Below are 27978 nucleotides of genomic sequence, written 5' to 3' on the forward strand. Positions count from 1 at the left end.
GTAGAAGAGACAATTGAAGAATAGGGGACACATGTTGATGTAGAAGAGACATGAAGAAAGGGGGGACACATGTTGATGTAGAAGAGAACATGAAGAAGATGGGACACATGTTGATGTAGAAGAGACATGAAGAAGAGGGGACACATGTTGATGTAGACGAGACATGAAGAGAGGGACCATGTTGATGTAAGAAGAGACATTAGAAATGGGACACATGTTGATGTAGAAGAGAACATGAAAGAAGGGGGACACATGTTGATGGTAGAAAGAGACAATGAAAGAAGAGGGGAAACAATGGTTGTAGAAGAGACATATAGAAGAGAATGAAGGAAGAGGGGACACCATGTTGATGTTAGAAGAGACATGAGAAGAGGGGACCACATGTTGATTGTAGGAGATACATGAAGAAGCGGGGACCCATGTTGATGTAGACAGAGACATGAAGAAGAGGGGACACATGTTGATGTAGAAGAGACATGAAGAAGAGGGGACACATGTTGATGTAGAAGAGACATGAAGAAGAGGGGGACACATGTTGACTGTAGAAGAGACATGAAGAAGAGGGGACAACATGTTGATGTAGAAGAGGCATGAAGAAGTGGATTTTGCATAATAGGTGACCCTTTAAGTCACTATACGCACCTTCAGATCGGGGCCACAGCAGGTTGGGCCCCAGGACGATGGCGATGTTACTCGGAGACATTTTGTTGACGGCTGCCTGCTCGGACCAACAGAGACAAGAACTGGACCAGGTACTGACGGAGAGGAAGAGGAACAAAACCAGATCAGAGAGGAAGAGGAGTATAAAGCTGGTTAATACATATTTGAAAAGGTTGTAGACGTGTGGGTTGGACAGAAAACCAACAGGATCAAACTCAGATGATTAAAATGTGCTGAGGTATTCAAATGTGATGCATTTCAGGCTTTTTAAACCCTTTTAAAATCCTTTTCAGAAAGGCCTTTTACCTTTTATTTCATGCACATACATATATGTTCTTTACAGTTTCTTGCACACAGAACAGGCACAAAATGTACGTAACACCGTGTTGAGGTCGGGCGATATAGAGAAAAGTTGTAGGAAGACTATTTACACAATGATATTTTGAGCTAATCTAATAATCAAATACTGGAGGAAATCTGTGTCAAACGGAGAGTGTATGGATATAATCTTGCGCTTTGTACGGCTGCTTTCAACAATAGATTAGCTTTTGAGCTCTAACGTCAGCATGCTAAGAATGACAATGCTAGCGTCACTATTGATAAAGCTAAATCGCTAGTGCGGCTAAAAAGACATTATGATCCAGTTAAAGGTCCCATGTCATGGCCATTTCTACTGATCATAATTACATTATTGAGGAGTATGTACTGTCCTAAACGGCTTGTTGGAGCTCCTGCCCCCCCCCCCTCCCTGTGAATCCAGTGGCGGTCTGCGAGACAACGCGGAACTCAGCCTGGGCACACACACACATTCACAGCCTGGCTGGGAGTTTGTGTGTGTGCCCAGGCTGAGTTCCGCGGTGTCTCGCTGTCTCGCCGACCCCACACCAGTGAGCCAGCTCACAGTGTCCCGCTCCTCGCAGCAGCGAGTCTCGCAACGTCCCGCCGAGTGTGTGTGTGTGTGTGTGAGGAAGTCCGTGGATTGGTTCAAACGTAACGGCTCCGCGTAACGGCTCCGCAGATTGGTCCAAATAGACCAATCCGCCAAGCCGTTACGTTACATTACGTCACTATTCCCGAAATACGTCACTATACCCAAGAAGTAAACAATGGAAAAAGAGAAACGAGGCGTTCTGGGGCAGCATAGACAGGTCTTTTCTGTGTTAGAGTTTTACTCGCTACAGGGTGTACTTTGAGGGTTTGTGACTCTGCAGACCGTTTACATGCAGAAAAAGCTACATTATACACAAGGGGACGGGTGATAACCAGAAAAGCATGACATGGGACATTTAAATGAAAGATTATAGCTCTTGTTTCTTGAAATGCTGAACATTGTCTGACGTGTGTGCCTAGCAGTAGTTGTGTTTAAATGCGTGAATGCCAGAAGATTAAAGTACACAGCAAGTACACACCTGAGGTTGTTGTAGTTTTCAGGCGGCAGTTGTTTAAGTAGTACTCTGAACTGCTCCAGTTTCTCTGGCAGGTCTTTTTCCCTGTGAAGAAAAACATAAATCTCAAGAAACTGACTTTAAACCACAGCTGAAATTTATAAAGCGTAGATAATATACACACCCTGCTGCTTTAAACCAGTCGTTGTAGAGTTCAGAGGTCATTAGAGGCTCGGGAAGTTCTCGCAGGTAACCCTTCAGAGCTCCTGTCACAGTAACAGATCAATAATGCATTTAAACAAGAGCTATGTTGCGATAAATACTGTCCATTTGTGTCAAAAATGAATAACCAATGATACATATAGGTCTATGTCCCAGCTCATAGAGTCCTGTAGTGAACCCGGAAATGTTGAGTACCCAAAAGTTTTAATATAGAAGTGTAAAGTACGGGTCCCCAGCACATGGAAACTCCCGGATGCTAACTTGCATATGTTGGGCAATTTGCACATTTAGCACAAAATGCATTAATTAGTATTATAGCTTGTGTAGACAATAGTTAAAAATGGCTTGGTCGATTACAACAGTTTTGAGTGGTTCTGGGGGTTATTGGGGATTCTGAAATGTTTAGGATCAAAGTTTTATGCTAATTGTGCAAATTGCCCAACATATGTGAGTTAGCATCTGGCAGTTTGTAATTACTGGGTTCCCTGCTATACATTTCTATAATAAAACGTTTGGGAACTCCGGGTTCACAGTGCTTGCAGGTAGATTATATTGTCATTAGGTTGCCTGTTTTCTTTAACTATTTGGTAAAAGTGGATCCACACACATCAAACCTGATCTAAAAGTATCCAGCACACATGAAATATTCATGTTACATTACTGGAAGCTGCAACCGCGTCAGTATTTGGAGTAAACAGAAGAGGAACTGTGCAGAAAGCATAAGCAGCAAAAGTCACGTTGACTGAACAAACGAGGAAGAGTGAAATCTGAGGGAACAGAGGTGGAGTAAACCCTACCGGCCACAGCGTGAGGGTCCATGCTGAACTCGCTGTGGTCGACCGCTTCCTGGTCCAAACACATCTTCAGCCTCTTCACCACCGAGGCGGCTGCCGCCAGACGAAACAGACCCTGATGGACGAGAGGAAGAGAGATTAAATGTTAGAGCTGGAGCAGGAGCAACCGTGCAGAGCAAAAACACTTAAAGAGGCCCTATGGTGTTTTTTGGGGTTTCCCTCTCCTGTAGTGTGTTCTATAGTGTGCATGTAAATGGTCTGCAAAGGCTAAAATCCCTGTGTGACCTCCAGAGGGAGTTTCTCTCCCCCCCCCCCTCAAAACGATCCCATTTGAATCATTTTTTTACTTCGGGACATCACTATAATAATAATAATAATTCATTACATTTATTAGAGCGCTTTTGCGAATGCCCAAAGCGCTTTACATTACATACACATATCAGACATGTAACAGTGAAACTATGCCACACTTGTGCTTCTATTGGCTAGCGCTCCAACACATTGTACGTGATAGGCTAAGGGGCGGGACATCTCTAAGCGGTTGACCAATCACTACAGAGCCGGCCAGCTAACCAATCAGAGCAGACTGGGCTCTGGTTTCAGACAGAGGGTGAAAAGAGAGGCCTCGCTGCACATTATCCCGCTTATTACACGGCCACATTCTCAACAAAGTAACGACATGACTCCCAATATTAATTGAAATACTTTAATAGATTTAAAACATATTTTTATTGATTTAAAAAATAGTATTAGTGATTTAAAAAATAGTTGTATTGATTTAAAATGACATGCATCCGCTAAGAAAAAAGGCTGTTGTTACTGTTTGAACTAACGGCAGGAACTGCTTCGATAGCGTTTTTGAGGAGCTTTTTGATTACAGATTTGAAAACATCGCTGCTTGCTTTAAAAGTAGCACAATTCATTATGTCAGACCTTGGAAAGTATCTAGATATCCCTGCCCTAATGCCAAAGGAACCGCACACTGAATATGTGTCGCCGTTTGATGTCTATGTCTGGACCGTTGCGTAAAAAGGAGGGTTTCTGCCCGTTACTTCTCCGCTGTTTTCTTGTCCCACTTGTCTTTTTCTTTTCTTCGCTGGGGACTCATCAGCCACTAACCATTCATCCAAATTACTGTGCTCTCCAAATATATTCAAATTAATATTAAAATCCTCCATGTTGCTCTCAGACGGTAGACAACGGAAAACTAAAGACAAGCAAACAACCAGACCAGACTTCTTTCTGCAGATGTGAGCGTCCTTAACAACGGTCAATAAGTCCTTGACAGCGGTCTGTACTACTGGATTAACAGGGTGTCACGTGTTCTGAATTTACTAATCAGCATCAAGTATTCAACTAAGCCATGTAATAAATACTGATATGACCCTCAAAATGAGTATTATAGGACCCTTTAAACTAAAGTCCCATGCTATCAGAAGTCCTACCTCCTCAGTCATGCCTGTTCTCAGCAACATGTGGATACACTCCTCGATGGGAACAGCGATTTCTCTGTTGCTCTCAGACAGATGAGAGAGAAGAGGCTCGCCGTACACCTTCTGATTGGAGAGGCTCAGCTGTGACCCTGAACAATGAGATGAACATACAGAGGTAATAAGAGCACACGTAGAAATACTGCAGGGATGCATATCGTTGACTTTTTTACGATACCGATACCACTGAACGATACCGATACTCAACCGATACATATCGTGATACTTTGAAAATGTATCATCCCACAATTACTCCCATGAAGCGCTTTACGATATAGTTAACATGTCAAATGAATATTAAATTCAATTGTGGGACTTCTTGGACCTTTTAGTGAACAAACAATGAAAAATACATAAAAAATATGAAGAAAACCGATTATGGAATATCTTTTATAACACCCGCCATCAGGTGTGCCGCGTGAATAGCACATCTTGTCAATGCAAACAGACCGTTATAGCACCGTTATAATTAATGTTAAACCTGAGATTCGACTAGAGAACAAATACATAATAGAATAAAGGTCATGAGATCTCGGCATTGCACAAACAAACAAATCTCATCTTTAAAATCAATATTTGCTGGTGAGAGAAAACAAATCCCATCACAGTTCATTTGTGGGACTTTTACCTTTCTAGTATTGAACATATGAAGAAAAACGATTATGCAATCTAATTTATAACACCCGCCATCACGGGCACGGACTCACTTTTCAAATTAATTTAAAAAAAAATTAAAGTATCGAAACCGGATCTGATTTCAGTACGGTATACCGTAGCCACCAGTAACCGGTATTTCGGTAATACCGGATACCGGTATGCATCCCTAAGTGACAGCGCAGAAAATAAAGTGATGCAATCTACCTTTTTGACTGTGGTTCTCTTTGAGCTCGCTGATGTTTTTGTCCAGGAACTCGTGGGAGTGTTTGTGATACTCGGCCTGCAGCTCCAGAAGCTAAAACCAGAGAAGTTGTATTTAGTTTGAGCACTTAAAGAGAAAAAGAATAAGTCAAATCTGCAACTCACACGGATGAAGTAGTTAGCGTAGTCGTCTTCTTTGGTTGCAAAGTGATACAGATCTGCAGAGTACTGATCCTGCAGAGACAGAGAGTGAAAAGGGTAAAGATATGTCACGGTGAAACCTCCAATGTTTATTACTTACATTTATTTTTGTGTTACATGTGGGGGAAATCCGTTTTATTTAGCTGACATAGTAAAAACAAAGGTTGTTTGCAGAAAGAATTATGGGTTCTGAGTGTGAGAAAAAATGGTTTTGCGAAAACAGCCTTTAAAGATACGTATTGTAAAATTCATACATTTAAAAAGACACTACAGGTGAATAGGATAACAAAAAATAACTAATAGATATCATCATGAAACTTCCTCAGTTGATCACAGTCAATAAGACAATTATTTTGTTTAAATATTCAAATTAGGAATGATCTAATGCTACTTTCTGGTGAATTTAGGAGAAACTTACAGATGAAAATGGATAAAATGGTTACAATAATCACCTGATTTGGATCTTTTCTTGCCACATATTTGAAAGAAAACTCCCAAAATGTGACAAGTGCATGAAGAAAACATATTTTTTCTCATAGTGTTTCTCTTAAAGGTCCCATGTCATGCTTTTCCGGTTATCACCCGTCCCCTTGTGTGTTATGAAGGTTGTTCTGCATGTAAACGGTCTGCAGTCACAAACCCTCAAAGTACACCCTGTAGCGAGTAAAACTCTAACACAGAGAAGACCTGTCTATGCTGCCCCAGAACGCCTCGTTGGACATTTATCTTTTCCATTGTTTACTTCTTGGGTATAGTGACGTATTTCGGGTATAGTGATGTTACGTCCACTGAGCCGTTACGTTTGGACCAATCCACGGACTTCCTCACACACACACACTCGGCGGGACGTTGCGAGGCTCGCTGCTGCGAGGAGCGGGACACTGAGCCGGCTCACTGTGAGCTGGCTCACTGGTGTGGGGTCGGCGAGACAGCGAGACACCACGGAACTCAGCCTGGGCACAAACACAAACTCCCAGCCAGCCTGCTGGTGTGTGTGTGTTTCGGACTGGGTTTTGCTGTGTCTCGCTGTCTCGCAGACGGCCACTGGGCTCACATAGAGGGGGGGGGGGGGCAGGAGCTCCAACGAGCCGTTTAGGACAAAGAGTGAATACACATACTATACAGAGATGCTGTATGAGAAACCAATGTGAGTTTGGAAAATTGCACAATATACATTTATTCTAGTAGACGTCAACAATGGAATTATGATCAGTAGAAATGGCCATGACATGAGACCTTTAATAATAGACATTTTCCCAGGTATGTGTGTAAAAGAAATGCAGATACCTTGATGTTCTCTAACCTCCTCCAGGCTTCTTCCACTTCCTCCCTCAGCCCGTCCTGCTTTGCCTGAGGACCCGTGCTGGCCTGGCTCCTGACCACACACACACACACACACACACACACACACACACACACACACACACACACACACACACACACACACACACACACACACACACACACACACACACACACACACACACACACACACACACACACACCACACACACACACACACCACACACACCCACACACACACACACACACACACACACACACACACACACACACACACCACACACACACACCACACACACCACACACACACACACACACACACACACACACACACACACACACACACACACACACACACACCACACACACACACATCACACACACACACACACACACACACACACACACACACACACACACACACACACACACACACACACACACACACACACACACACACAGACAGACAGACAGTTGTTAAAATGTGTGTTCGATGTTGGATTGATTGTAACAGGTATCAGCGAATGAGGCTCACTTGGTTCTGGCGCTGTTCCAGTCTGTAGTGAGTTTTGCAAACTGCTTCTTGTTCTTGAGAATCTCTGGTAAATCATCCTGGAAGGAAACAAAATACATTCAGTTAAAGGAATGGTTCAAAAACATTATATCCATTCTATGTTTTGCTATTTAATTTCCAGTCAGCTACAGAAAAGTCGTCCATAAATGTATTCAGACAATATAGTGGGACAGAAATGAACAACAAGCCGTGACTCTGGTGATAAACATACTGAACAAAAACACAGACTATATAACGCCAGAGCAGTGCAATAAATAACACTTTCGTTAGTGTTGAACTGTTGACACTTAATTCATTAAATATCAATATGTTCAGTCTCTCACCTCGCTGAGCTTGTTCAGCGGCTCCAAAACATCTTTCTCCACCTTCATCTCAAAGTCTGCGAGCATGCTGGCCAGCATCTTCTCCATGAAGCAGCACATCTCCAGCACCCTCCTGACACACACAGAACACACACACACACACACACACACACACACACAACACACACACACACACACACACACACACACACACACACACAACACACACCACACACACACATCACACACACATCACACACACACACACACACACATAAAAACACTGTTAAACAAAGGCTTCCAATATAGCAAATCTTTCATTAATTTCTCTCTCTTTTTATCAAATTAATGTTTTTTTATGCATGATTTCTTGTTTTTTTTATATATATATATTTTTTTTTATTGTATTATTATTAAAGGGGACCTATCATGCAAAATGCACTTCCTGATGTCTTGTATACATAAACATGTGTTCTCACGCAGCATCAGAAAATAAAACCCTCTCTCTTTTCCTCCGTACCCAAATCTCTAAAAACGGAGCTGATCCAGATTTGCGTCCGATATGACGTAATATCTGAAATGTGGACCCACGGGCCAATCAGAAACGTTGCTATCAGAAACAATGCCCGACTGTTTTGGACGTAATATGGTCGGTGTTTACATTAGCATCGCTAACACTCAGAGCTAACCTGTACTGGAGAGCATGTGTGTGAAGAAGCAGGAAGTAAAAAGGAACTCACCTTGTGGTATAACCGGCAAGAGAGAAAGCCTTTGAGCTCCAAACTGTTTCAGAAATAATCCTTGATAATCCATGATATGGCGTTTCATCACGGCAGCATTTAGTTTAGACAGTAGCTTTTTTTAAAGCTTTATACCCAAATCAGCACTTTTAAAACAGGAAGTGAAACAGAGGGATATGAGGCATGGCTAGAATGGGTGATCTGTTTGGTATTTTGAGCAAAACACTTCATAGACATGTTTTTTATATTTTTTTATATATCTGAGACCTGTGTTATTGCCTACAAATAGCATGCTAGCTGACCTTTTTATGTAATTATTTTCCTGGTCCATGCTATGGCTTGTAGGCTTGTAATGTCTATGCCATTACACATGTTTGATAATAAATGTGATTCTGCGTACCTGATGGAGGACTCTGCATCGAAGTCCTTGAGGCTCTCCGCCATGCTGACAGAGAGCAGCATCAGAGGAAGCTTCTTCTGCAGAACCAGGAGCAGAAATCTTTCAGTAACAAATCAAATATATAGTTTCTGCCCTTTCCCTCATGGGTGAATCCGTTTCAGTACCATCCGTTTCTCAGCGTCCAGCCCAGTGTGGCTGTGCATGCAGCCCTGCAGCTTCTTGTGCAGAACCTGAGCCGCCTTCTTAGCCGGCTCCACACGCTGCTCCACCTGCACACACAAACACACATATTTAACACACATATAAACATATATAGAGCAGTTATTAAAGGTTAAACAACGTTATATATTCCTTTTGATTGTAGCTAACTGTGAGGCACACTTTAAAAATATACAAATATACATACAGAGCAAGAAGAGGCAGAAAACCCACTGTAATTATTTGAAGCCTCCACTTATATAAAGTTAAAATTCACAATTGTATAGATGTATTTATATAAGAAACACAAGATTAGTAGTAAAAGAAATGATATGAATTAAATAGTAATGGGAAAGTATTAGAATATATAATAATAATAATTAATAATAAAAAAAATAATGAAACAAATGTGATTGTTATTTTAAAGGGGACCTATCATGCAAAATTCACTTTTTGATGTATTTCATTCATAAATATATGTCCAGATTTGCGTCCGATATGACGTAATATCTGAAATGTGGACCCACGGGCCAATCAGAAACGTTGCTATCAGAAACAATGCACGACTGTTTTGGACGTAATATGGTCGGTGTTTACATTAGCATCGCTAACACTCAGAGCTAACCTGTACTGGAGAGAATGTGTGTGAAGAAGCAGGAAGTAAAAAGGAACTCACCTTGTGGTATAACCGGCAAGAGAGAAAGCCTTTGAGCTCCAGACTGTTTCAGAAAGAATCCTTGATAATCCATGATATGGCGTTTCATCACGGCAGCATTTAGTTTAGACAGTAGCTGCCGGGTCCCGCATGAGCTCAGACCCCTCCTTTTTTATTATCAATCTTTTTAAAGCTTTATACCCAGAATCAGCACTTTTGAAACAGGAAGTGAAATAGAGGGATATGAGGCATGGCTAGAATGGGTGATCTGTTTGGTATTTTGAGCAAAACACTTCATAGACATGTTTTTTATATATTTGTATATATCTGAGACCTATGCTATTGCCTACAAATAGCATGATAGGTGACCTTTTACTATTATTATTATTAATTTAAAAATATTTATTAAATACACGTTGTGGCACATTTTCAAATTGTGTTTGTTAACGTATTCTTTGAATGGTGGTGAACAGAGGCACTGGTTATCATAACTTAACAGTAAACAAGTCAGTAATATAAATATATAAACAAACAGTGTCTGATCTAGATTTCATAACTAAAGATAGTTTTTTTCTGAAGCTAAAATACCAATACATTTGAATTAAATAAAGATGAAATCATAAATCAATCAGTTGGTGATGAACAGACATTCTTGAAGGAGAAGCTGAATCTTCTCACCATAACCAGGTCCTCGTGCAGGAGTTCAGTGGCATCATGTGACCTGCAGGAAGGTATGGTGTGTTTATTAATACATATATATTGAGGGAAATAACCTTGATGTCCATAACAGTGAGAAAAATAACACACAACTTTGATATTGAATATCTTTATCCTGAGCATATCTCCCACGAATGTCCCACTTTCTGTTTAATCATCAATAAAAAAGTCGATGCTAATCAAGCGCTTTTAGTCCTGTTGACATTTGATGTTGGACTCGTAGCGTACCCGAAAGCACAGTTTTGAATCAGAGCCAACATTTAAAGTCGTGAAACCTTGAGAGGCGAGGGAAACAAATAATATCCGTGATCACATTTATTTTTGTTTGAGCTAAATTGTATTTTTCCCGTGCTTATGACTTAAGAACATGGAAAAAAAGAGGTTTCACAAGTATAATCTTTCAAAGTTCCTTCTCTCATGTGATTATTGTTAAGTTGTATGGAAACAGGTATAAGAAAATGTGCAGGAAATATATCCTGCACATTTCTGAATCTTAGAAAATACTCAGAAATCAAGTAATTACTAGTTTCCAAGTGTTTCTCTCCCATGTTGTCTGTTAGCATGTTATGTAAAATAGCTGTCATTGCTTTTTCTTTGGCTGAAAATGTATTTTAGTCGGTGCTAATCAAGAGCTTTTAGTCCTGTTAAAGGTAGGGGTAGGTAAGAATGGAGAAACCAGCTCGAGTGCGCTAGAATTTGAAAATACACAACCGTTAGAAATCTGCCACTTCCTTACAGAGCCCCGCCTCCAACACACACGAACGCGCACATGACCAATGAGGGCACGAGATAAGTTTGTGCCCAGATGGAAGGCTGACAGGCAGGTAGGCCATCCAGTTACTTTAGCCGGCTCAGATGATTGGTCGCAGAAGTGTTTCTGAAGTGAATGACCTACCCCACCTTTAAATATCTTATTTTTTAAACATTGCATGACTGAACACATCTGAGGATGCAACCTCAGAGTCATATACTGGCGTTATAGAAGGTTTCTTAAAAGGTATTCAATTATATTCGGAAAGGACAGGACGGTATGTATCTTGGAGCCAAGTGACCAAATACAATATAAACATTAGAAATAATAACGTTGTTCCAATTATTATATATTTGATGCTCCACAAAAGTGATTTTATTGATCAAAATAGGTCTCTCGGATGGTAGTAGGAACTTTTGAGCATATAAAAATGGATTTCAAATGGATTATAAAAATAGATAAAGTGATACAAATAAAAAAATGTGCGAATGAAATTAAGTTTTTATGAATAATAACTGGACTTAATCCTATGTAAAAGGGATTTTGTATGCTATATCCCTTAATGGAAACATCATTACTGCGCTGCATGCTGGAGGAAGAAACTGAGATACAAGATGATATCAATTATAAAACACTCTTTAAGTTCACATCATCTGCTCTGACCCTTAACATATATGTGCAGACTGACAAGTACAAACATTTATACGCCAACAACAACCTAAACCTGGAGTGTGTGGTTGCTGTGGTTCACACACACACACACACACACACACACACACACACACACACACACACACACCACACACACACACACACACACACACCACACACACACACACACACACACACACACACACACCACACACACACGCGATTTGGGGGAAATAATCTAATTGCGATTTTCTGACAGATATTGCGATTGCGATTTGCGATAAATGTTTTTAAAGCGACACACACGGAAGTTTATTGTAAAATGCAGCCATATCTCCGGCTAGGAAGGTCATATCACGTGCGCGCGCAAAACACACACACACACACACACACACACACACACACCACACACACACACACACACACAACACACACACACACGCGATTTGGGGAAATAATCTAATTGCGATTTTTCTGACAGATATTGCGATTGCGATTTGCGATAAATGTTTTTAAGCGACACAACGGAAGTTTATTGTAAAATGCAGCCATATCTCCGGCTAGGAAGGTCATATCAACGTGCGCGCACACAGACACACACACACACACACACACACACACACACACACACACACACACACACACACACACACACACACACACACACACACACACACACACACACCATCTAGTATCTGCTGCAAGAAGGAGGGGAGGAGATGAGGTGAAACAAACTGTTCTGCAGCTTTACACAGACAGGAAACCAAACCCAGTTCGTTCAGAGGTCAGATGGTCTTCTAAACGCACCTTTTATCCCCTCCAGTAAACATCTGGCGTTTAAAAAACAGAAGATAAATACCCTGCGTGTTTTAACCAACCACCAGTTCCCTTTATATCTGACTTTCATCGGCGCAGAGACAACTAATCACCAATCAATGTAATATTCCTGAGTAAAGTGAGGAAGCCCATGAAACATCCAAAAAAGGAAAATGTACGATTCATTTTCTTATAATTTCATATTTATGGAGTTTATTTATCATTATTTTTGATTTATTGCCTTACTATAAACATTTCATATTTTGTGTTAATTAAACCCATTATTAAAAGTGTGTTAGTACATATCTGAATTATTTCGGTTTTTGAAATGTATAGTTTAAAGACAGACACATTTATTCGAAATAAATCAAATAAATAAATGAAAATAAAATATAATGTAATTAAAATGGACAAATATGAAATAAATGTGTATACTGTAAATAAAAGAGAAATAATAAATGGGTTCTTATATCTTGCTGATGCTATGTGTTCTCACTGTAAAGTAGGTGTAAATACTGTGTGCGTGCGTTATATTTGTGTAGGTGTGTTTCTCTGCAAAAAGGTGTTCCAGTACAAAGTGAGAAAACCCACAATGCACTGCTGCAGAGGCACGCTGTTTATTATTAAATGTCAGAGATGCCACACACACACATATACACACACACACACACACATATACACACACACACACACACACACACACACACACACACACACACCTGAAAATGTGTGGAATGGTCACACTCATTTCATAACGTCAGTCACATACAGGCAGACTCTTTTCACACGTAAGGTATGCAAGTGAGAACAAAAGGTTGATTTTGCCGGGAACATTCACGCAGATTTCACGTCAGTGTTTCCCTCAAAACCCCAAACAACGTGCGGACACTTTCGAGAGGAAGCAGCCACTGAGGCCTTCCAGCTTTACAAACACTGCGTTTGCAAACAAAACGAGAACATGGAAACCTGAAAGAAAAAAAACTAATTTCCTCAAAGCGAGAAAGTCAAACCCTCTCCTGTGTCAGCAGGTGAAGATGCTCAGGATTCAAACGGGTTTCAGTTGCTCTATGTTGTGATGCTTTATGAAGCACTTTGAATGACTAAAAGACAAAGTTGGCTTTAAACGTGGGCGTACTCTACTGGTTTTATTGTATTGTGATCAAACTGTTTTATTTGGTGCTATACAAGTAAAGTTATTATTATTATAACACTCCTGTGGAGATAAAGTGAAACTGAGCCACCGCAGCGAGGAAGTGACATTTTAAGGAAGAGACTGGTTGCACAAGTAGAGGAGAGTCGTACTAACAGAGAGCTAATACATGTATTTAATGTTTCCCAACACAGCTACAGGTAACACCAGAATAAGTACCATTACAAATATTCTGGTTTAAACAAAGCTCTATTCTTGTACATTTGACTTTGTCATACATAAGAGGGTCATTGTGTTGTATCTTCTTTTAAAGGTCACGCTTTAAAACACAAAGAAATAGATACATATGAAAGTGTTGGCATCCAAAAATGCTAAAAAAGGGATAGAGTCTTTATGCTAAACGGCCGGTTCAGAGGAGTTTATATACAACATCTGGATAATCATTTTTGATGCTTTAATGTTCATCACTGTTGGCAAAAGTGTAGCTAATTGTAATTAAATGTATGTGTAAATACACAGCTGTCAGATACATTTAGAGGTGGTGCTAACGTGGCTTTTTATACTTCCAGGTATCTTAATACAATATAATAATGAATAGCGTATACGTGGATTAAGGTTATGTATGAAAAATATGAACTTGCAAAGTAACTAGTAGCTAAAACTATGACATAAATGTAGTGGATAATGTAGAATAAAATGGAAAAGTACCTAGAAGTCTTCCTTAAATACAGTACTTGAGTAAATATACTTTCCACTACTATCGCAGCAGCTACATTTACAACACAATAAGGACAAATAAGACACAACATTAAAAGGATAGAAAACAATACGTCCAAGACCCTTTAAGGTACGCTTGCTCTATTAGTATTTAGTTTCAGGATGCTTCAGTCTACTCTAAGTGAGCGTAGAGACTTACTTTGCAGCCGAGCCAAACTGCATCAGGATGTTCAGAGACTGCCGCAGCATGGTTGCAGTTTTTCTCCCCGACCTTCAGTCCAGATGCTCCAGATTTCTCACTCCAAACTCCCACAGCTCGGTCACTTCATCAGGGAGAGAAGCTGAACACCGGACTGTCTTTATCTGTGTGTGTGTGTGTGTGTTGTGTGTCAGCCGTCAGCTTTCGTTCTTGTTTCAGGAGTGTGTGCCTCAGTCTCATCGAACACAAGGCGCTGAATGAGGAAGTTGCACTGTGAGGGGGAAGAGAGATTCGACTGTCACACTATGATTTCAAAAGCAAGCCTTATAGAAACTGCACTCATAGCTTGCACAGCAGGAGGGCTGAGATGCTTTCAGAATCAGAAACAGAAACGGGGTTATTGACAAGTAGGTACGAGGACTTTGCTTTGTATATGTTGCATACATAAACACACATTTAAAGAAGGTACATTGTAAGAAAAGGGCCATAAATAAAACTATAATAACTGTTGGAGAAAATACAAGGTGTCTTCTTTACTATGGGTTTTCTGATGGGCATGATACTGTGTGTGACCTTGCACTGTGCGACCTTGCAGCTGCCTCCTCGTAGATAGGAGAAGGCAGGGCATCATTCATGTTGTTGATACCAACGAGAGCACACACACTTGCCTCCTCTCCTCTTTGAGGGGCAAAGAGCAACACTGCCTTTCCAGAGATGTCCCGACACCTTCCCGACGCCTGGTGACGCCAAACCGATTTACGACACTGTTTGGTACCTCCTGACTTTAGACTATATAAGCTTGATGCTCCTTTGAGCAGCATACCTCGTGTGTGTGAGTTGAACCATATCCTTTGTATGTGACTTAACTCCGCTCCTTCTTGCAAGAATAAATTAGTACCAGACTATTGATTCTCATCCCGGTGTCGAGAGATATTTTCATAACAATAACATTTAAATATAGAGCAGTATTTACATTTACAAATATAGATATATCAAAAAACTACATACGCATTTTTTCAAATAAGATATGGGCAGTATTGACACGAAAAGTAGAAAGCTTTGCAGATATTAGAAAGGTAGCTTTGTATACAAATGTGTAGGACTGACTGTAGGAAAATGAAATAAGATATTCTTTTGTGCATTCATGTAAAGCATAGCGTATTTTTACATTAATGTAATTTAAAGAGGTTTACAAAGGTGTACAAGCTTTGTTTTTATTCAGCTTTCCAGACAAAAAAAAGCACAATTTCCTGAAATAAATAGCAGTAGTACTGTCAAACATATTGTACTGTCAGACAAAGATTGTAGGTTTTAGAGCACAGACCATCCTCTCTTGCTTTTATAAATCCCCTTCAGGTCAGGTTAGATTAGATTGGATTAAATGCTATTGTCATTGCACAGAGTACTGAGAAAACCAAATGCATCTAACCAGAAGTGCAAAAGAAGCGGTGAAGAGCAGTGGTATTTATAGAACAAGTACATACGAGTAAACACAGTATGACAGTAGTGTGACATATTACGATAACTGAATATAATAACACTATAATATGAGCACTAATATAATTGAATACACTTTAGAGCAGTATAATATAAACACTATACATATACTACAGGCTGTTATTGACTCTTATTTCTCCCCCTCTGATTTGTTACGTCATGAGTTATAGTTGAATCTGTCTTTTATTGTGTTGCTCTGTAACAATATGGTTTCTTAAGATGCCCCCAAAAAGAATGACATTGTATTAAGTGTGTGTGTGTGTGTGTGTGTGTGTGTGTGTGTGTGTGTGTGTGTGTGTGTGTGTGTGTGTGTGTGTGTGTGGCCTAGCATTACTATACTTGTGGGGACCTAAATCTGTTTACACAGTCACGTGTGGGGGACTCGCCTCCCTTATGGGGACAAAATGGAGGTCCCCATGAGGGCAATCATTAATTTTAGGGTGAAGACCTGGTTAGGGTTAGGTTAAGGTTAAAGGTTAAGGGTTAGGGTTAAGGGTAAGGGTTAGGCATGTGTTGGTTATGGTGAAGGTTAGGATAAGTATCCAGGAAATGCATGTAAATCAATGTAATGTCCCCTGAAGTGATGTATGCATGGTATGTGTGTGTCAGTGTATGTGATTTTGTTTCTGATGCAATAGACATGCTTAAATGCATGAAAGGTCAATGTTGCCGTGAGAAAAGCACTTCCTGCTTACACTTATGACTGAAGCACTTCATATTATCAAACTCTAAATTAAAAACATCTAATAAAGGGTTGTTTCTGTAAAGTGTTTTCTGTTGTGGAAGAATTCCAAGAATGAAGATATAAGAGGATAGATTTGCATCTCATTAAAAGTGATGCTTACGCTTCTAAAAAAATAAACCTCGTGCCCTCTGTGGTTGCTGCGTACTTCTGTAAACGCTAGCCGTGTGTGCTTACAATTTAAAAAGGATGTGAAAAAGCAGAAAGAGGAAACAAGCTTTTTTTCAATCAGTTTTAAAATGATTTTAATTTATAGCTGTCTCTTCTGAAGCCTGCTTGTTAAAGTGAAGGGTTTGTTTTGCCCCAGTTTGTCCAATTCTCGTCACAAAATCGTTGTTTCTTTGCCATTAATTGAAGCAAGCACCACAAGAAAGTTGCTTGTTATTTACTCATGATATATTATTATGTATGTTTAATTTCTTGATTCCTTTATAAGCAAGCTTTATAAACCTAAGACTTTCTCATGTTTCTGTGTGTAAAGTAGGATGTAATAAGGATGAGTCACATGACGTACCTGTAAATCCTGAAACACTCACAGTCCGAGTTATAACGCCTCTGCAGACACACGAGGTGAATCCACACGAGGGTCTTTTGATCTGGTTTGTGGTGAAACAGCCTTTTCTGATGCTTTCAGTGCCTGAAGAGCTGCAGCACACATGGTGGAGGTCAGGTGCTGCAGTCTAGTGGTGGAAACTGCAAAATGCACAGCACTAACAAGGATGGCAAGTCGTTTTGGATAACATTTGGATACATCTGTTCTTACAGCAGCAAGAAAATTGCTTCATGAACAATATTAGGCTCCGAATAACACTTAAATGAAAGATTGAACACGATAGAACACTTAATCACGACATAAGACTGATATAATATACATTTTTCTTGCAGATACATAAAATGCTGCTTAACTTCTCAGCCATGACAAAATATATTAAATGTCTTCTGTCCGTTATGAAGGAAATCAATAGTATTAAATGCTATATTAACAGATAATTCTTCAGCTGATTAAATGCCACTCTGAGAGGCAATTGTTACAAGAAGTGTGTACGTTACAAATGTACTAATAAACACATAGGAAATGGTGTTTTATAGCAAAAGGTAAATTACTCTATGGAGGACATTTGTGAAGCTCCTATTATTTTTGTACTCTGTAGGAAATATATTGATGTTATCGTATTTGAGGTGGTCCTGCTATGTGTTGAATATATCATGCCACTTGCTGCATTACTTTATGACTAAATGTTTCCCAATTATTTCTCTGCCACGTATTCTAAGGCCCAATCCCAAACCATGCCCTACACCCTACACCAGGGGTGTCAAACTCATTTTCATCGCGGGCCAAATTAACATTATGGTTTCACTCAAAGGGCCGGTTGTAACTATATAAATATACATATATAATATATATATATCTGCATTGGATTATTATCGGATAGGATAATAACTTAGTAATTAACTTCGTCTGAAAGCAGAAGCCCAGGGCAAATAAGTCTCTTCAGTGTGCATGTCACAAAACGAGATGCATTGTGGGACATGTAGTTTATGTAAAGTGGCATGTAACCGTATAATAAACATATTATATTATTTGCAAGCTCTTGCAGGGCCACATCAAATGAAGTCGCGGGCCGGATTTGGCAACCGGGCCTTGAGTTTGACACCCATGCCCTACCCCTCCGTTCGCGCGGCGGGTCCGCCACATTAAGTGCTGTTCCAAACCAACGAGTGTGGAGCGGTGTGGAGGGGGAGTGGGCTATCAAGCCATCAAACAGCGGTCTCTACCTGACCGGAGTCACGCTGTGTGTCCGTCAGGAAACAAGCTGTTAACAAGTAGTTCCAGCAAACAGCCGCTGATAAACTGCAATGTTAACAACCTCATGATGACCTCATGTTTTAACTTAAGATCAAACCTGTGTTTAGTCTAGAAAAAGGTAAATGTGTGCATTTTAGTATAAAGTTGTGTATATTTACAGACTGTTGCAAAAACTAAGAAGCTTATAAACATCAGATTCAAAACACAATGAAAGATGTTTGGAGTTTTATTTTAGTTATTCATTTAAATGTTTAGTCTAATAGATGCTGATTTGAAACCGTTGTTACATACAGTTACGGCATTTCCTGTTTCTGCCGGAGAGAGGGGAGGCCGTCCCAAAGCTGGCCGCTGTATTTACTCCCTCCATCCGACAGGAGGGAGCCTCGTTGAGCTGCGAGTGTCACTCCGTCACGGAGGGGGAGTGTGTAGGGCGTGGTTTGGGATGGGGCCAAAGTGTTGGTTTTTACAAATAATCGGTTTTGGATCAGCAACGGCATTCAGTGTTTCGTTCCCTTTAAATCGGCTGCCTTCATGTTGAGAAAATCAAGTACAAAAAACACAACAAAGTAGTTTATCTATTAATGAATTTATTTTTTAAAAATGACTTCGGATACATGGAGAACTCGAGGAATCCAATTTAGACGATGTGGCTTCTTCTCTCACTTTGTGGTTTCTACAGGTGTGTTATATGTCCAGGTTATAGGGAGCACTGTTTTCCTGATCAAGGCATTTCCAAATCCCCCCCCCCCCCCCCACTGAGTCACCGGTCTATCACGTGCACTAAAGGATAAAAAGACCCTGCAGTAAGTCGTCTTTGGGAAGTGTGTACTGTTTAAATTGTGTGATAGAGACTGTTTGGAGTAGAGAGTGATGTACCTGAGAAACTCAGTGTGGGTTCTTTGTAGGACTAACTTCAGGAGACAGACAGTGAACTGGTGTTGTGTAAACTTTGTTAAAAAAAGGCAACAAAAGACACAATCCCTCCTATAGAACCACAGAGGACCCTTCAGAAACAGGGCAAGGCCACAGCAACTGAGGCAGAGTGAGAACATGCTCTCCAGACGTGATGTTTGACAACTTAAAAATGCTTATTATAGGCAATTCAAGTAATATTCCAGGTGCTTTGAGCAAAAAGGATTACAGAAAACATTCTGAAACACTTCTGAACTGACAGAAATAAGATGAATCGAGTGTACAAATTGGGGAAAATAACACGTAAAATAAGTCCCACTTTCTGGACTTCCTGTGGTAGGACGACAGCGAACTATTCCGTTTTTGAAGGATCAAACAACGGGACAGAATTGAAAAGCAGAATATTTATGTTTGGATGGTAGGGGGGGGGGGGGGGACATAACTATTTAGAAAATTATACCAATGTCTTGCGCAATATATCCACAAACACTAACCTACATTGTATAATTCCTATACATCAGTTTATCCTCTGAATAGTGTTCTTTCTCTCCACCTGCCGACTCAAAAACAGGCGCGATGGAAGGAAAGGCAAAGCACCAAGAAGTTATCCCCAAGCACGCTCACTGTAATACCTGTTCAGTCATCGAGTAAACTTGTATTAGGTAACCATGTAGAAAAAAAATAAAGTGTATGAATCGAAAAAGAAAATAACTTCAGCAGCTTCAGAATTAAAACCCTGAAAGAGTAAAGAGGCGGTGAAGCACTTGGAAAACCTGCGAGTGTCCCCTGGAGGCATCCCAAATGTTGCATTTCCTCTCCATCTCGTTTTAATGCACCCGTTCTGACCTCGCTGTTATGGAAGACCCTCGCCCCTCGGATTTGAAATGAGGGACAGGAGTTCAAGGAGCTCCCCCTGATCCGATGCCTCTCGTTCTGGTTTCCCCCCCCCCCCCCCCTGCTCTCCTCCTCCAGATCTCCTCCTCTCTCCTCCGACCCTCTGAGACTGAAGTGCGTGTTGAAGATTTCAGGTGGACGACTAGCGCTTGGTTTTGGAGTCTTCACTCTCTGGTAGCGATTGGAAAGGGAAGAGAAAAAAGGAGCAACAGGTTGAAAAATGTCCAGTTTTATCACTGTGTTAATGTCACTAATACAGATGTGCGTTTACAGCTGCTACTTTCAAAACTGAACCAAATGATTCATTTCAGAACAGCTCAGTGTCTATATAGTGGTGACGTGATGACGTATTTTTGTAGGCCTAACTGGAAGATAGCATTGCGAGAGTTCCCTTTGCAAAAAAGCAATGAGTTTTTTCAGAATGTTGCAGATAAATAAGATCTTTGTCACGCTTTGTTCAGCAGGATAATCATCTCATATTAGGAACTACTTTTAGAGTTTTGAAGCATAAATGCAGTCGCCAGAAGCAATAAGCTAAGATAAGGCAATAATAATAAGTTACTACATCCCGAGAGCGGGACTTGCTCTGGAGGCTCGCCTACATGAGACGCTGAAATCTCGCGGGACAAAGACGCCGGCAGCCTTGAGAGCGAGGCGGCGCAGTTCCTCTCCACGGGCTGCGGAAGCTAAATGCTTGATGGGAAATAGAGGTGCAACAACTAATCGACTTAATCGATGACCAAATTAGTTGCCGACTATTTCAGTCGTCGATTCGTTGGTGACGTCATCACGTGTGTTTTACGCGCCGTTAAGCTCCAACGTTATCGGTACTGGAGACATTTAAAAAATACATATCATGTATTATTGCTACATAAACATTATATCGCAGTCTTAGTTTCGCCAACTCGTTTCTAATATTCAAAGACAACAAATGCGTCTATGATGTATTTTCGATCTTTCCAATCCAGACGAGATCTCTCTCCCCCGTCTGTGTGCGAGGGGGCGGGGCCGTTTACACACACGCAGCTGCGACATGCAGCGGAGCACACTGCGGAGGAGATGGCGGAGAGAACGCGCTCCGAGGTGGTTAAACTTTACCCGTCTCGATGCTCGTTGTCTAAAGTGCAATAAGAGTTCAGCATGTGAGGGCGGTAACACGAGCAATGTGTCTAAACATTTATCAAAAGTGCTCCACATTCAGACGGAGGAATGCACCGGGTTCCACTGTCTTTCTAGCAGCTCTGTAGCCCCGTCCACGAGTAACGTTTCCACGTCAGGTGTTATGTATGCTAGCAGCAACACACGGAGTTAACTACATGATACAAACATGGGGTAATGATTATAGGAAACAGAGTTATTTATTTTGTTAAAGTTTGAGCTATTCTGTTCACAGTTCTGTCATCAGATTATTTAATACGATTTGTTAAAACATTGTTGTTTCTTTTGATGTGAAATATTATGCATTTAATTTAAATAAAAAGCAATGTTAGTTTTGTTCACAATTTGTTGTTAATTTATAATATATGTATTTTTGAATCAAGTATTCATCTTTATTGTCTTCATTGTTAGTTTCCACAAGCCTAAAACAACCTCAAGCTACATCTAAAAGTTTATGGCTAAATAACAGCGTTTGAGAAATTGTGCAAGGCATACAGTAACAGTCCGAATAGTCGATTAATCGTTTCATTAATCGATTATCAAATGAGTCGTTTGTTGCAGCCCTAATGGGAAACGACTCGCTGGTATCTCGAGCTGAGCGCTCATTGGTGGTTTTTACCACGTGCTGCTGATGAAACTCTCCAATTGGCTCGGCAAAAGTTTGTTGTTGTTTTGTGTCAGTTTTACGTCGCCACATCCATTCCCATTTTTCATCATTGTTCCACAATATTTATCATCATGACATTAGTATCTATATATTTTATACTATACTTGCATTGCTTACCGTTTTCATACTTTATATATCTTAGCATATTCATACACACTGTTCATACTGCTCTCAGGCTGCTGTGTATATATAGTGTATTCATACCCCTCACTGTTTATTCATCATTCAATTCATTCTATATTTTATTCTGTAGATTGTGTACATTACTTTTCACTTTACTGCTTGTTGCACCTGGTTAGAAGCTAAACTGCATGTCGTTGTCTCAGTACCTGTAATATGTGCAATAACAATAAAGTTGAATCTAATCTGGAGCAGGAACAAATGTATTTACTTAGTACATATCTGACATTAATGATTAAACACATGTGTGCATTCTTTATAAATGCAAACCGAGTCAAGCCGACTCCGGAGGTGGCGGTATGCACCTTCAAGTTGTTTGCAATCCGCCAAATAACCGAGAGAAGAAGAAGAAGCCGACTCCAAGCTGTCCGACTTCAGGCCAGCTTTTTGAGACCTCCCCCGGCTGCGATCGGCTATTCTTGTACTTTTGAGGCGAGCCGCAACGCGTCTCAAACAAGCCTACTATCTCTTTACGTATTAGTGATGGGAATTCTGGCTCTTTTTAGTGAGTCGGATCATTTGGCTCGGCTCACTAAGAAGAGCCGACTCTTTCGGCTCCTAAACGGCTCTTCATGTCACCACAGTTCACCACGGAGCCTCAGTTTCGCCGCTGCGAGGCTCCGGCGCTCGCAGTTCACGCGCGTGCTCCACCAAGGCAGTACACCTTCCGTCACATGAACACGCTCTGCTGGCGGCGAAAAGAATCCCACCAGACTCCTTTGCCCCTCCAACAGACACCCCCCCCCCTGGCGGAGACGCTGCTTCACGTCACCACCACGAAGCTAAAGGCGGCTAATTTCCGGCGTGATGACGTTTTTCTTATTATGACAGTTGAAAGCAACATTGGACATTTAGTAGTTCTCTGAAATGTACTTATATTTTATGTCGAAGAGCAAAACATTCATCTCTAGAGCTTCTATTAACTATCGGTATTATTTAAGTCCTTTAACTAAAAACATGTTAAGAACAACATTTGACTTTCGAGGTGAGCGACCCGGAAGTAGTAAAATGCTGACTCGTGTCCAGGTTTGAGGACTCATTCCCGCAGCACTCTGGTGTCCTCTCACCTTTCTTCTGGTCGTCTCTCTTCTTGGCTGCGTCCTCCCTCTGTTTCTTGATGATGGCCAGTCTGGCGAGGTCGGCCCGGGCCTGATCCGTCTTCCCCTCCAGATGGAGCTTCATGTAGCGCTCCTTTGACTTCTGCTTCTCGATCTCCTCTCTGAAAGGACGAAATATGTGTATTAATCGAAACATCAGAACTCCAATAAAATACAACGGCACAAAACCAATCTTTTTCCTGAGTGACGCTTACCTCTCCCTGCGAGACAGCTCTCTGGGAGCGTTGACGTCTAACTCTGCCACCTTCTTGCTCTTCTGAGACACACGGTTTGGGTTCTCAATCTCTATGAGCCCCTCCACCCCACTCCTTTTTCTGGACTGTGTGGAGAAAATAAATACTTTTTTTTAAATCAGGGAAAAAAGTTATCCACCAGGACAGTTATGGTTGGTAAAGACAGAGAAATATGCATTGCTTGAATGTGGTTTTAAAAACATTTCTCATTGAGTATTTTCCATCTCTTCTGATTCAAAAGGTGGTATTTGTGATCAAAGTATTTGATCATGATATGGACAGCAGTTACACATTTCAACATTAGGTGTGGTGTCAGTCGTTGGATTCCAATATCTAAAACAAGTATTTGCACTTTTAAAATCAACATTGAAAACTTGTATTATTACAGACTCAGGGTCCAGATAAAAGACAAGACATTCCATATAATAAATTACAGACACAGCATAAAAAAAATTCAGTTTAAGAATAGTTTAAATCAGTGTCCTACAAAGAGACAACTATACCAATGTCTCCACAGCTTGGTAGCGTGTGGTACTAAACCTTATGTTCGATAAGGCCAAGAGGATTTCATTATCAGAGTCATTAAGCCGGCAAATACATTTATACATAAGATTTCTTAAAACAGCTTGTAGAGTATTGACTCCTGCAGCCACAAACATTTCACTTGCACTAGACCATCAAGGTCTCTTCAGCAATATTCTCATGGCATCATTATAAGCTACTTGAAGTTTCCGTAAACTTGCTTTTCTGTAGTTTGTGCACAAAAATGTGCCGTATAGAGCGGTGTGCAATATGCTCTGAACAGAGACATCTTCACTCCATCTGTACATGCACTAAACTTACGTAGGAGAATGTTTGCTTGTGCATACATCATGCGGCATTGCCTATTAGGGGTGCAACGGTACACGTACCGAAATTATTCGGTACGGGCCCTTCGGTTTGGTACAGGTGTGTACCGAAGTGTACCGAACTAATATAACGTTAAACGTAAAAAATTGAGAACGTGAACAACATCTTGGAAGTAATCTCAGGTGCTGCGTCGCAGCATTCAGAGTAATTTGCTCACATTGTGTTCAACGCGTCATAGAGGAAGCAAGTCATTTAATTGGACGAGAGGCATACTATGAGAGCTGGTCACAGGGATGCGTTCAAATGTAGTCAGTAATTTGAGGAACTGTCGAAATGGCGAACGCAGATAAAGTTGAGCTGAAAATCCTCCAGCATCATTGAAGTCTCCGGTTTGGGAACATTTTGGTTTCGCAGTTACGAACAAGGATGACGGACAAAGACAGGTGGACCGAACCAAAGCTGTTTGTCGGCATTGTTCAACTAACATTGGTTACGCGGCTGGCAATACATCAAACTTGCACACTCTTGAAAAGGCATCACCCGAACGTGAATATCACCGGTACCAAAAGAAAAAAGACTGAAGTGCAAACCCAACTCCCGCTAGCATGTAAGCCTCCACCACTCGCAGAGAGTTCAGACCGAGCCAAAGCTATTACAAACACCAAATATCCTTATGTTGCCATGTTAGCAAAGCGCTACCTGGCTGTATCTGCTACCTCTGTCCCTAGAGAGAGGGTGTTCTCCACAGCAGGAGACATTGTTAGTGCCAGCAGATCTGCCCTTTCTGCAAGCAATGTGGACAAGTTCATTTTTCTTTAAAAAAACATGAAAATACAATGACAAGCAAGTCCTAATGTCAAACTGGCTGCTTAGGTGCTAGTACAGTTCAAATACAGATTATTTCAGTTCATCGAAAAGCTGCACCTTAATGTTTATTTTATTTTGTATTTATTTGAGTGAATACATTATTCACAGTTTAATAATAATTTTTAAAAAAAGAAATATTTTATGTTTTGTGATAATTTTTTCTGCTGTACCGAAAACGTACCGAACCGAACCGAGACCTAAAAACCGAGGTACGTACCGAACCGAAATGTTTGTGAACCGTTACACCCCTATTGCCTATAAATATCTTCATCGGTCATTTGTTCTGTTTGTTCAACATTATGGCCCTGCCTTTACTCACGTCATTTTCTTCATCACTGCTGCTCTCTTCATCGGAGTCTGCGTCGCTTCCCTTCTCTGCTGCGCCAGGGTTTTCTTCCTGTAAACAAAAACATTCAAATGACACCGGACACAGTTTGACAGCAACTCCAAATCTGCCACAAAGATTCACTCACCAACTCTTTCTGCGCTTTCATCTGTCGGTCGATCTCCTCTGGGTTACTGAACTGCTTCCCTCTGCCCTTGTGGCTTCTTTTGCCTGCAAAGCAGAAGAAATACGTTGTTACTGGTGAATGTATTCAACTGTTTGTTCAAGTTAGTCAATTTAAAAGCAAAGTTAAGCGATTCATTTTCAGAACAGGGTAACATGCGACATCCACAAATGTGAAAAAAACACTGGAAGCTTTTTGTTAAAAGGAGAGAGGTCTACTGCCTGGACTATATTGTGATGTTATGAGATCTTCGTAAGTCAGAGTTTATGCTGATGTGATATGTGGTTGTCATTATGTACACTCCCTGTAAGTAAACACACGTCTGGTTCATAATATCCTAAAACAGATGAGACATGTTTACTTTTCTACATTTAAATGATCAAACTAATGCAAAGTGGGACTTCTAAGTTTCGTTCAGAGCTACGCACTATTGGAAAAGTGTTCCTATTGAATGAGGAAATAGCTGCAATTAGTTTATTTGAACATTAACTTAAGAGATGGTTAAAAGCAAGTCATTTGCTTTGGTGTCGGTGCATACACACAGATAAATATAATAAAGTTGTAAAACAAGAGCAACTATAAAACTATGAAAAGTATTGACAAATCAAAAATAGTTAGCTTATGTCCTAAAAAGGAAATATCAGAAGACTAAGGCACCATTTACTACCTCATATCCAGCACTGTCAGATATGCTCATTTGTGTATGTTTTGCATTAAATGGTACTGAAATGCCTGCTAAAAAAACTATTGATAATATTGGATCAAACAACCTGCCCCAGGAACTACTAGTTAAATATTAGTTAGCTAACTATCTATTGCAGATTTACATTGAGGTGGAAACTGAAGAGTTAATTATCGTGCAATGTCTGTAGTAAATAAATAAAATACATTTAAAAAGCTGCAGAGAGTGTGTGGTTGGAGATGAGTCACAAATGACGTTCACTGAGGGCCAGCGTAGTTTAACGTCAACGCTACTACATGTCATTGTTAGTGAGGGCTAGATGATGACATCAGGGTAAAACAGCTCCATATATAAAGGTAGTGTACACTTGAATAACACACATGTGAACGTATCTGGTGATAGAAACAAAAGCTATGAACCAGGAATTTAAATAAATACTAGAAAATGTGTCGTTGTCATGTGCACATGGTAACAGTTAGTTACCGTTACCGGCGTTTAAAAAACAAATGTCCATGTATGGAAACCTTTCAACTGTTTAACTACTAAAATAACCAACAACTGTTATACAAATACATTAATAATAACTATAGGTACATGATGTCGTTCCTGGATAGATTACAGCCGCAAAAAACACCATGCTAACCGGTTAGCAAGCTAAAGGCTAAGCATGTGTGAGTTCGCAATACTTTAGCTAACAATTCGCTAGCTAGAGTTAGCTTGCTACAAATTAGCATGCTACGTTTACTTGAATAATAACAAGACTTACCGCCCCGAGGCATTGTTAAAAGTAGTAGGTATACGAATAAAGTCCACAACTATGTTGCTGAATAGTCTGACAGTGGAAAAAGCAAAGTCTGTGGGTTTAAAGTGCCGAAAGAAAAAGGCTAGAAAGTACTTCGTCTATCCCGCTGTCGGAAGCAACAACGTCGGTGGAAACGCTGCATTAACTGACGCAGAGTGCGCCTGCGCAGTTAAGACTGTTAAACCAATCACTGCAATGTATATTTGATTGACATGTCCCTCCACCAATTATCTAAAGGGAGCAAAAGTGATTTGTAGAAGGCCGTACCTTTAATTAGCA

At 40.5% G+C, this 27978-nt stretch overlaps 2 protein-coding genes across 2 annotated transcripts in view; both read right to left on the minus strand.

The window, feature by feature from the left end:
• Window positions 1-15069, minus strand: part of sh3bp1 (SH3-domain binding protein 1) — a 26727-nt gene extending 11658 nt beyond the window's left edge. The window contains 15 exon segments of the mRNA XM_034197181.1: window positions 643-727; window positions 729-755; window positions 2066-2150; window positions 2230-2311; window positions 3065-3176; window positions 4507-4643; window positions 5413-5503; window positions 5575-5643; window positions 6898-6985; window positions 7448-7524; window positions 7810-7921; window positions 8929-9005; window positions 9093-9197; window positions 10460-10502; window positions 14783-15069. Of these exon segments, the coding sequence (XP_034053072.1) occupies window positions 643-727; window positions 729-755; window positions 2066-2150; window positions 2230-2311; window positions 3065-3176; window positions 4507-4643; window positions 5413-5503; window positions 5575-5643; window positions 6898-6985; window positions 7448-7524; window positions 7810-7921; window positions 8929-9005; window positions 9093-9197; window positions 10460-10502; window positions 14783-14832 (1240 nt within the window). The 5' untranslated portion in view covers window positions 14833-15069.
• Window positions 15070-19398: 4329 nt separating this feature from the next.
• pdap1a (pdgfa associated protein 1a) lies at window positions 19399-27863 on the minus strand. Its single transcript, XM_034197138.1, has 6 exons — window positions 27664-27863; window positions 26180-26262; window positions 26026-26103; window positions 23952-24076; window positions 23707-23858; window positions 19399-20805 (listed from the first exon to the last, which is right to left on the minus strand). The coding sequence occupies exons 1-6, from the start codon at window positions 27674-27676 to the stop codon at window positions 20777-20779; spliced, it is 480 nt and encodes a 159-aa protein (XP_034053029.1). The 5' UTR covers window positions 27677-27863; the 3' UTR covers window positions 19399-20776.
• Between the last annotated feature and the right edge of the window lie 115 nt (window positions 27864-27978).

The sequence above is a fragment of the Gymnodraco acuticeps genome, unplaced genomic scaffold (assembly GCF_902827175.1).
Source record: "Gymnodraco acuticeps unplaced genomic scaffold, fGymAcu1.1, whole genome shotgun sequence".
Lineage (NCBI taxonomy): Eukaryota > Metazoa > Chordata > Actinopteri > Perciformes > Bathydraconidae > Gymnodraco > Gymnodraco acuticeps.